This window comes from Oxyura jamaicensis, chromosome 2 (assembly GCF_011077185.1).
Source record: "Oxyura jamaicensis isolate SHBP4307 breed ruddy duck chromosome 2, BPBGC_Ojam_1.0, whole genome shotgun sequence".
Lineage (NCBI taxonomy): Eukaryota > Metazoa > Chordata > Aves > Anseriformes > Anatidae > Oxyura > Oxyura jamaicensis.
Window position 1 is genome coordinate 94,844,952 of NC_048894.1, and position 11,036 is coordinate 94,855,987.

Sequence of the window (11,036 nt, forward strand, 5' to 3'; positions counted from 1 at the left end):
TTAATTAACATTCTGAGTAATAGGCAGATCCTTCTTCTTTCTGAATATGGTAAGTAATTCAACCTTCCAAAGCCAAATAATGGGAATTGGTAGATTAGCAAATACATTTTTTCAATTATTACTGTATCTGTTTACCACTTCTTCCAGTTCAGTTGGCATAATTCTGAATGCTCACCTCTTTTGCGTTTGTCTTCTCAGCATGTATTTCTTTTCCATCCATGGGCTTTTGAACTCTTTCATTTTAACAGGATGCAACATGTTTTTACATAGTGTTAAGGAGATTTTTTTTATGCTATAGCATTTAGTTTTTGTTCTTGGTACTTCTTATATGATTTCTTGCATCCTGTTTAGCTGATGTTTTGACAGGGGGTGTGGTAAAGTGGTTCGCATAACTTTTGTCAGTCTTTATTTAGCAATATGGTGTGCTTGGATGCATGTGTAGGCAACTAATACCTAAATAACTCTGCATTCTTAGAAAAATAGTTAGGCAACTTATGCCCCGATAGTTTACTGTTTTGTGAAACTGGATAGCGAAGAGAGAGGTGATCACAAAAGAGAAGAATTCGCTTTCCCATACTTATCAAGTGGGTTGTGGGATACTTGTCAATTTGCTGCAATTTGTTATTTAAAAGTCCGTTGCCTAAACATGGAGCTCTTGATCTTTCTGTGATGTCAGGAGATAAAGAGCATCCTGTCAAAAAAATCATAAATGCATAACAGAGTTGTTCTCTGAACACTCAGAGTGGAATTTCTTTAGAAGCAGATACAAGAGGAGTAAATAACAATGATAGGGGTTTTTTTGTTTCTTGCCTGTTGTTTGTCTGGGTGCATTATCTCCATGCAAACATGTTACCGACATCCATCATCTCAGCCCTTTGTTTCTTCAGGAGGCATCTATTTTTCACTAACTCTGATGATTTTATGTATTTACTCATTCTTATTTAGCAGACTTTCCTCTCCTGAATCTGTTGTAATAAATGTAAGTCTTTATTGATATTTACATTGTCTGGTAACTGGAGCTCTATAGTAGGCTATTAGCCCTGGCTTTATTTCCACCTGCCAATAAATTCTTCTTATCCACTTTCAGTTAATACCTGATTTTTATTTTTTTCCCCAATTTGTTTTGCTTGGACTTGGAATAACTGAGAGTCCTGGGGATATAAGTAATAATTTAGTAAGTGTGTAAAATGGTACAGAACTTTTTTCTTCATAAAATACAGAGCACACGGGATTCATATAGTACAGTACAACATGGGGGTTTTATTGTTGTTACTTTAAAAAAAAAATCAGCAAAAACTCTACAGCTTTTGTATCTCTCTCACTCTTGGCTTCGCCTACTCCAAATTTTATACCATCCAAAGCCATAAAAAGCCTTACATGTAACTACCATGGTATGTTCTGTATTTATCAACAACATGAGTGCATGTAGTGGATAGGTGCTAGTCACTGGAGAGAATTTCTTACTTGGGATTGCATGCTGGGGACTAGAAATCTTAAGGAATAAAGCTGTTCAGATACTTAGGTGCCAATTACTGAGAGCTAAAATCTAAACAGAAGTCCTTAGCTTGTCTTTCTCTGAAAGCATGAGATAGAGTGGTATTCTTCTGCAATATTCAAATTACAGGTAAGTAATTTGCTTTCATATGTAGTACTGCAACTTGAGGAAGAATTAAGTAAGGCATGTAGTATGACAATTAAAATCTGCATACAAATTTTGGTATAAATGTGTGTTCTTCCTAGGAGAGAAGCGTGTCTACTTGTCACTGCCCAGACCAGGGGTAAGTTGCTCTTGAGACTGTTTTATATACATTATACACTCTATTAACTAATTGACTTCTTTCTGTACTGCATTTAATGAGGATACAGCAATATCTTGGTAACATGCATCTTGACTGGATGACTGTCAGTAAAATATCAAACTTCGTACATTTACTAACTGCATAACAAACATACTCAAAACTAGGGTAACTAGTCAATGTGTTTTGATCACTAAATTTGTAGGTGACCTTTAATTCCTGTTTTTTAATGTGACATTTTGTACAACATACTGTGGAATAATAAATGCCTGGTCACTATTAAAATAGTAAGAATATATTCAACGTACTGTGAAATAAGTCTTGGTACTCTGACTTTGTTTTGGTATTGTTCTCTGAATTAACCTATTTTGAAGACCTGGACTTGGTAAATATATCATAGGTTCTTCAAGTAATGGGTTCTTGTTTACCTATTTGATCTTGATCTTAAAGATCTATAATGCAGAAAAAAAAAAAAATGGCAATACCAAATGTCCAGGTTTGGTTGTGCTGTAATTAATACCCTTACCTGAATAATTGATATTACCTTTTCTGAAAGCATTTCTATGTTAGAAAACCACCTAAACCTTGTAATCAGTCATTTAACTTCCTTCTTGCATACTGAATCTTTTCACTGGGAGGAGGAAGGGGAAGAATGATCTTGGAAGGTACAGTAAGCTCTGGGTTGTTCCTTTCTCTCCTTAACCTGTAGTGTTGAAGAATTTGGGTGTGAAATAATCACCTGTCTCCATGTCTTCTGTTCTGCAATTCTTTGACTTGAAACACAGTATTATACTTCTGACTCTTAATGAAAAAGGGGTAAGACAAAGGGTCATAGATTATAAATCCAAACTGCAGATTTAAATAGAATATAATTGTAGGCTGGGTGAGCATGGATGATGTCATGGAATTAGATTTAGGCAACTGTAATGTAGCAGCAGTTAAGGATTTGTTACATACCTTTAGAGTAGATTAAGTTAGATTATGTGATTTTTATTAGTACTTAGATACTGATCAAGTACTAGTCAATTAACAACGATCTAAAGAAATTTGCTACAATAGGAACAATGGCTTAGTTAAAGATTTGTGAATGGCAAGATTCACTGGAGGCTTACTTTCAGGGTCCTAAGGGGGATCAGTGTTTCTAAATCCAGTTGTATGCTTTCAAAATAACCTCCCTAGAGTGAATTACTTGCCCTTCTCCCTGCTCAGCATTTGACTGCGGATGAGTTTGTTCCTTGAGGAGTCAGCTCTCAGGAGGTGCACTTCTCCTCAGGGTACCCTGAGAGGCATCCCAGTGCTGAGAGAGACTGAGGGTACAGCCTGCTGTGGTCCCTGGAGAGCCCAAAGAGCTCTTGTTTGGGATTGCTGTTTGTAGATTGCAAGGCTATTGTCACTTGGTCAGTAACTTTCCAGAATTCAGGCCAATTTGTGTAGGCATCAGGTTGTGCACCCCCTCCTCCCTTAACAGTTGGTGTGTCCCTGTTAGTCACACCACAGGGCCCTGATGTGATCAGAGGGAACCCTGACCATCAGAGGCCTCTATCATATAAACAACAGGCATTAAAGGAGTGAAGCGAGAAGTCAGGCTTCACCGCACTCCATAGATAAGAGAAACTGTGTCAAGATGACTTCTTTGGTTATGGAGAAGAAAGAGATGAAGCTCAGTATTTATTAGATAAAGTGATAGATTTGTAGTCAAGCTCAGGTTCTTTCATTACTGCCCATGAGAGATTTCACGGGAACAAGCTCTCCTGGGGCCCCATTGCTAACAAGCTGTCCAGTTCAAGGAGTAATAGCATTGAGGCCTGCTGTGCCTCGCAAGCCAGAGCAAGAATTATGCCAAGCACAGGAGCAGAGCCCACCTGCTACAGGTGAATTTCACAGCTGTGGCACTAAATACAGGCACTGGAAAACAGACTGGTTTGGTGACCTGGTCGGGTTTTTGTCCCTGTCAGTTTGTTCTGGTTTGACTAAGCTACATAGCTTCTGAGCTTCAGCCAACATCTGAAAAAATGTTTTAAGTGATATTCCCAAATATTGGTTCATATGCCTTTTAAAAATAGTTTTTTTTTTTTTTTTTTTAAAAAAAAGTCTTCCCAAGATTAAAACAGTTCTACTTTGCTCTCTTCTGAAACTTTGTCTTTTGAATTTTGCAAGGTGCATAGGCTTCTGGGAGCTGGTCTGCTGTCCGTGGCCAAAGCTGTCCCTCCACAAAGCCACACTGTTCCTATAGATCTAATTAGTTTACGTTTTTGTTCCACCTTTAATTGCAACAGTGCTGCCTGTTGATGTGAGTGGCATCCTAGACCATGGTGTCCTAGCTGAGGACAGAGCAATGGTGATGATTCACATGTGCGCTTAATGCACAGCTGTATTTTTCTCTGCAGTATTAGATGTCAAATCATGTTTTAAATGTTGAGTGGTAACTGCTCATGTGATTCTTATTTATTTACTTATTTTTACCATTTTTCCTATTCAAATAGTGCAAGTGAACACTAGAATGGAGAAAACTACAAAGTTGACAAACACTTCGAGTTTTCTTCAGTTATTTGTGGATAAAGAAATATGTGCTGGTTTTCTTGAATACCCTTCACTCAACAGCTTAAATTTTTGCCCTATCTTGTAGCCCAAAGCTTGTATGTAAATAGAAATCTAGTCTGGCTTTGTATTTATTTCTTCTTTTAACACTTTGCCTTAAAACTAGTATTTCTCGAACAGCAGTATACACAGTGTAGTTAAAATTAAATGACAATTAAGAGCATCAATTCAAACTTTTTTTTTTTTTTCTAAATATTCTGCTGTGAGATCATCTTGTCCTATCTCTAATACTTAGGCAGAATTACAGTGTGTAATCTGGGTAGACATTGATAAGATCCAGAATGTTTAAAAATTTGGGGAAGGGAAAGAGAAATAACATGACAGCTAAACTCTGAGCAGCAAATTGCAGTCGGAAGTTAATAGTACTGTTTTATTTTTGCTCAGATTCCTCAAGTCAGAGATGGAGACCACACCTGGAGCTTATTTATGATGCTATTCATAATGAATAGTGCTCCCCCTCTTCACCCTCCGGCAGGGATTCCTTAGCTTAATTTGCCTGAGTATTCCTGCTAATTAATAGCATGTCTTTTTAGATCCTCAGGCAAGGTTCTCAATCCTGCACTCCTTGTCATCCAACCTCCTCTAGTGGCTGACACCTCTCCAAGCTACATCAACTTTGTTCTTTTCATTTCCCTGCACTTCAGTGCAGTTTCTCAGTGTGGACTCTTGCTCCCTTATTTTTTAGTTTCTGCTGTCTTTGCACAGTGACAGATGATATTAGCATGTGAAGTTAAAGCCTGAAGCTACTGCTCTTCTACATGCAAATTGATTTGCAACAAATCATGTATTACTGTGTACATCTGTACAGTAAGCAAGTTTGCAAGCTCTGTCTTACCAAGTATTCCACTCACATCAGTACCACTAATTATTGTTTAATCTGAGACAATATTTGGCTTGCAGTCAAACATATTTTAGGTAGTTTGTGGCTTAAATAGAAGAAGGGAAGAAAAAAAAGTTCAGAATTTCAATATTTGTTTCCATCTACTTCAGCAAACTGACACAGAATGACAGAATGATCAACTACGTTGTCATGCCAGCATTTACGTGGGTGGTACCCTAGATCAGCTTGGAAGTTGGTTCAGTTAGTACCAAGTCACCGTCACAGCAGTGTCATATTTGTAGGGAAAATCAGCACAGTTGTACTTGATTATGACTATTTAGCAGTATCTACTACTCAGGATTTTGAGGATAAGGGGAAAAGATGGTACGGTGTAAGGAAGTGGAGAAGAGACATGAGTCTGAGAACTGTGGAAAAGGTCTTCTCCTTGAAACTTTACTGTGTCTGCAGGCACAGACCCTGTCTGCACTTGCCATTTCAGAAGAACAGTCGAATCGGAACAGATTCTCAGCTTCTATTGAGAAGCTTGTCTGAACTGCTGGAACTTTCCTGCACAGTCTGAGTATACAGCCATCTCTTTTTGATTTGTTTGTAAAAAATATTACCAGTTCTTTTTATTTAATAAATGTTATTTTTTGTTTGAAACAGAAGCATAATGCAAATCTGAAAGCACTAAAGCCAGTCAAACTAGATACTGAGGTAAGACACCACCATTTTAAAAATATATTAAAAAAATCCTCGTGTCTGAATAATGTATTTTCATGTGTTATGAATATTGTCACCATTTATAGGAACAGGCAAAAATTGCAAAACTTGGATTAGAACTGCACCTACTCACATCTGATGTGGACTCTGAGACAGAGAAATGGGAGGATCAGGAGAATGAGATTGTGCAACATGGGCAAGGCATGTCAAGTATGGCTTATTCCATGTATTTATTTACCAGGTAATTATGCTGCATGCAGTATATTTCAATGGGGAGAAGAGAATTATAAGCATTTATAAGAAATAAGACAAATTTATTTTCAGAGTATAAGTATCAGGGGACAGTCAGAAAGGAGCTTTAATTTCTATCCTTATATTTTATAAATTATTCTAACTAAATGCTAAATATCTGTTCTGTTGCATAACAACTAATTAAAGATCGTTTTTTTAGGGAAATATTTTAAGATGGATGACCTTAAATATTTTCAAAACTAAGGGAAATAATGCACAGGTATTTTACAGCAGATCAGAGTTACTGATCTTTGCTGTACTGAAGGGAATTTTTAAATTTGCCTGCACAATGTCAGCCTCTTTGAATAATTCAGATTTTTTTGCTGAAAATTTAGAGATTAATCTCACCTAGTAGTCAAATAATATTCAGTATGACAGAGACCCAGATTTCTGTCCTTGCTCGGATGATGAGGACTGAACAACTTCTGTCTAATTTCCCAACCGTGCTCTAGTCACTGAAGTATTTATATAATACTGTGAAATGGGGCTCCTGTAATAAATTCTGTGAAGCATCTTCCAAAAGAGTGGAATTTTAGAGTTCAGTGGTGCTAATGCTTACATAAGTGGAAGACCTAAGACTTTCTGGGATAGAGGGCTTGTGCTTTAATGGATAGGTAAAACATTTTAAGCAGTAACTTTTTTTTTTTTTTCAAAAGCTCTTCGGGTGTTACCTAGCTTTACGGCTTAATTGCATCTGGTCTGCTATTCATTCTGCGCCCTCGTGTGTTTGTTTTTAAGCATCATGCTGTCACCATTCAAATACCGCTTAGTCCCTTTTCTTAGCTATGAGACACTGAGTATTAGTACTTCACCATCTTTACTGGTAGATTTTCTACTTTCAATAGTTAAATATATTCTGTGTGTGATAAGATTTTAGCATGCCCTTTTTCATTCTTGCAATTTTCAGGTCCTTCTGTGTTTTTGCAGAAATACTTCACTCTAGAAAAGAACAGAGGCTTAGTTACTGGCACAGGGGAGGGGAGCACACAACCTCTTTTCTAGCTGATAAATGAAATAAGACTCCTTTCTAGAGTCTACGCTTCAAAGACTGTATCAGTGTACACTTCTTTTCAAATAGAAGGGAAGGAAAATGTTAGAACGCTAGCTACTGAAAACATTGCTACTGCAGAATGCAGGTTTGTATTAATGAAAGAACTTTGACTATTGCTTTTTAAATACCTTGGCAGAGGTGCTCTGTTTGTTTATGATGCCAAGTATTTATTTATAGTTACATGAAGAATGTTAAGAGAATAGATTAAGAGATGTATCAAGAGGACAGGTACAAACCATCTGATAAAGATTTAGGGATCACATCCTGCCTTTTGGTATTACAGATGTGTCCCCCGTTCTCCCCACACCTGGTGTGTGTGAGAGAGACAGAGTATAAATTGTACAGGCAGCCAGCAAAATATTCTGCAGTCTATACATGGCATATATTCTGTTTTCATTGTTTCTACAGAGGAGAAGGACTTCTGAAAACTACTCAAGATTTATTTCATCAAGCAGAGGTAATACATTTATAATGAACTGGGAGTTAGGGATTCTGAACGAAGAACAAAATGCAACTTTAACTCTTTGACTTGTTATACATGAGTACAGAGTATCAGGAATTGGCAACTGCCGTTCTTAAACAGCATAACTCTGCTACTTCCTGAAAGCTAACGTTCCAGTGTTCTGGTGGGAGTTTAAGACATTACTTAAACTGAGATTCCAGTTAGGAATGGGAAACAGTGGCCTTCAGTGCAATAGTATTCTTCAGTGTGCCACTTAGTTTAGTCCCTGATAGTGGTAACAGATACTTCATCCTAATCTGAGTAGCAGTATTCTATTGGGAAAGGAAGAAGATGCAAAATTATGAATAATATAAACAGAAGACAAGGAACCAAATGAGGGTGTGTAGTGTGACGTTTCTAAGGTATGGATGTTTAACAGGAGGCTGGTTACCTGTGTTAGGGCAGTAAGCAAACGTGGCAGGGTGTCATCTACCCACAAAAATTCACTGAGCTGCTACAATTATTATTATTATTATTATTTTTAATATATGTAGAGGGAAAAACTTTAAACTTGGCTTATGTGGGAGAATGGCAATGCATTAGTGTAGGTTTTTACTTCAGAAGTCACTGCAAACTTGTTAATTATAAATGTATGCATCTCACACAAATATTTCCTGTTACCCTTTTAGAGTGCACTATTTATTAAAACAAAAGGAATAAAGGGTGGCGGTTCATTTGCCTCACTGTTTTTTTATGTGCTTTTTCCACTTTCAGATTTTTGCAACAGAGGGCATGAAGCTTGCTTCAGCTTTTCAAGCCTTTTCTGATCAGGTGATGTATGACAGCTGAAAAGCCATTCAGCTTATGACTTCAGTTACACAACTTAAATGCTGGTTGTTTTGTCTTCTCCATTAACTTAATATTGGAATCTCTAACAGAGTGGTTTTGTCTTCCTAAAACATATTTCAGGTACACGATGATGACAAACCTTTGCTTCTTCTGGAAGCTGAAAAACTTGTCCCTATGTGCAAGCAGCTCCAAATAACAGCAAAAGCTTCTGTTCAGGGTAAAAGTGCCATATTTACAAAGGTAAAGTAAAAATTATATACATTCCTGAAAATAAAACCTAACTTGTTTTGAAATACAGTATCTTACTAATTTGTGCTCCCGATAACACATGAAACAGCTAATGAGAGCTGAATTTCTTTGACAGACAGAGGTCCATAAAAATTAAGTACAAAATCTTATGTTTCGGAAGAATTTTTTTGCTGTGCAATATATCATTGTTGCTGTTCCTTACAGAAGAGGAATTTACTTCAACTTGAAGTAAACTATTTTGCACTTAACATGGTGTGAGAAGCTGATGTGGAAAGTATAGAGGAAGAACAGTAAGAACTGTTCCTCTTGATGAAAATGTTTTGTCTACTGTCTCACTGGTTGCTGTAACTGAAACCATTTACTGCAATACCTTGTATTAGGAAAAGATGTTCTACACCACAGGTGCAACTGTTTTCTGGACTTTCTTCTTCCCCCAAGTAGCAGAACAGGGCTTCAGTAAAGTTTATCCTGACCCCTTCATTCATGCTGAGAGTTTGAAAGGAGGCAAAACATGATACACTGGCACCCAGCATGTATGGAAGCCTGCAGGTGGATAGTTTGAACAGTATTACTCCCAGGCTTATATGACTATTTTCTTAAGGGAACATGGATATCCAAATTTTGTCTAACTGGCCCAGATTTGTCATTAATATTAATGTCTTAAGGAACGGTTTCCCCACCAGTAACTTATCACCTTATAGAGTATAATAATCAGTACAATAAATAAGACTTTTTATTATTATTATCGTTAAAAATAGCAAAACTACCATTTGGGTTTTGGATTTCACTGTTAGTAAAGAGTTTACAGATTCCTAAGACAATGATGTTGTCAAAAAAAAAAAAAAGGAAAGTTGTCCACAGACTTCCACTACATTGTTTTTACTGCTGATAACATTTTTCAAGGAACTTGTCAACATCTCCCTCAACTTTTACCCACTACATAAATAGAGGTACTGGAATTTTATCATCGTTAAACTGAGAATTCTCAGCTGAATAATATGAGATGGTATTTATCTTATTGTAAGCCACAGAACTTTATTTATATGACGTGCAGTTAAGTGTAGCTCGCTAAGAAGTGCTCAAAGCATTAACAAAGGCAATTTGTATTGCCACCATAATAATTATTGTTATTCTCTTGTTATTGATGCTTTACATAAACATAAATTCCAAACCCCAAAGACTCTATTCGTGAAGTACATGCTTGCTTCTCAGAAGGCAGAGAGGCTACCCTATACTGCCTACTTTATTCTGCTATTACCCATTTTGCTATATGTAAACTTATACATAGCTGCCATAAAAGTTTCTGCATTGTTACCATAAGTAGATCTACAAACCTAAGTGGTGAATGGAGGTCAGGCTTGTAAAGCAGCAGCAGTAAGATCTGTTTTTCTGTGCACCTCAGTGTTTGTTTTCAATTAGCTATATAAGAGATATTTCAGTTTTGTGGGAGGGACAGCTGAGTTCTGAAAGGGGCTAAACTATCCAAAGTCAGCACCTGAGGGCTACTGCTTGGTTTGTTTTATACACTCTAGCTAAACTAAATGGGAACTCCAGTCTCTTCATAGCTATGTAGTGCTGAAAGGCTATCAAATCAATGTTTCTGAGCTTCCCCAACTTGTGACCTGTACTGAGCGTAAAGCTTAAATTCAAATCCTTCAAGACTTAGTTAACCTTTAGTGTAACTCATATCAAGGTAAGGCTTACATGACACACTGCTTTTTAAATCTTGCTGACAGGACGTTGACCAAAATAAAAAAAAAAAAAATAATAAAGAAAAATAGTGAAACACATATTACTCTAATACTATATTATTTTTAGTTCCTTCTCCCGAGCTGTGTATTGCTCTCTTCTGTTTCCCAGCCCAAGTCTTCCTTTAACAGAAGGGATGCTGTTGCTTCATCAACACTAGAGAAATTCAAAACAGCTAGGCAGAACTTTCTGATTAGATATTTATGAAGGACAAATATCCATTCAAGCTCAAAATAGATGATCATCTCATGTACTAAATAGTTGCCTGACAAAAGTAATCAGTGGTTTTATTCTACTGTACTTATCTTGTTTAGGTTGATGCATGCATTCAGAAAACAAGGAACGTGATGACTCTGTTGTGTCAACTTCTTCCACTTTGCAGCAAATTAATGAGAAAGGTACTTGATTCATCTGCAGTATTTTAGTTTTTTCTTGTTTGCTTTTTGTTTGTTTGTTTTTTAATAAATC

At 36.8% G+C, this 11,036-nt stretch overlaps 1 protein-coding gene and 1 long non-coding RNA gene across 2 annotated transcripts in view; one reads left to right on the forward strand and one right to left on the reverse strand.

Moving 5' to 3' along the window:
• Positions 1-11,036, forward strand: part of CTNNAL1 (catenin alpha like 1) — a 56,918-nt gene that overhangs the window by 44,630 nt on the left and 1,252 nt on the right. The window contains exons 12-18 of the mRNA XM_035319781.1: positions 1,741-1,778; positions 5,881-5,931; positions 6,024-6,178; positions 7,688-7,736; positions 8,496-8,552; positions 8,691-8,810; positions 10,883-10,966. Of these exons, the coding sequence (XP_035175672.1) occupies positions 1,741-1,778; positions 5,881-5,931; positions 6,024-6,178; positions 7,688-7,736; positions 8,496-8,552; positions 8,691-8,810; positions 10,883-10,966 (554 nt within the window). The remainder of the gene's footprint in view (positions 1-1,740; positions 1,779-5,880; positions 5,932-6,023; positions 6,179-7,687; positions 7,737-8,495; positions 8,553-8,690; positions 8,811-10,882; positions 10,967-11,036) is intronic.
• Positions 2,642-10,617, reverse strand: LOC118163274. Its single transcript, XR_004748958.1, has 3 exons — positions 10,607-10,617; positions 7,215-7,221; positions 2,642-2,803 (listed from the first exon to the last, which is right to left on the reverse strand). It is a non-coding gene; the product is annotated as an uncharacterized LOC118163274 (long non-coding RNA).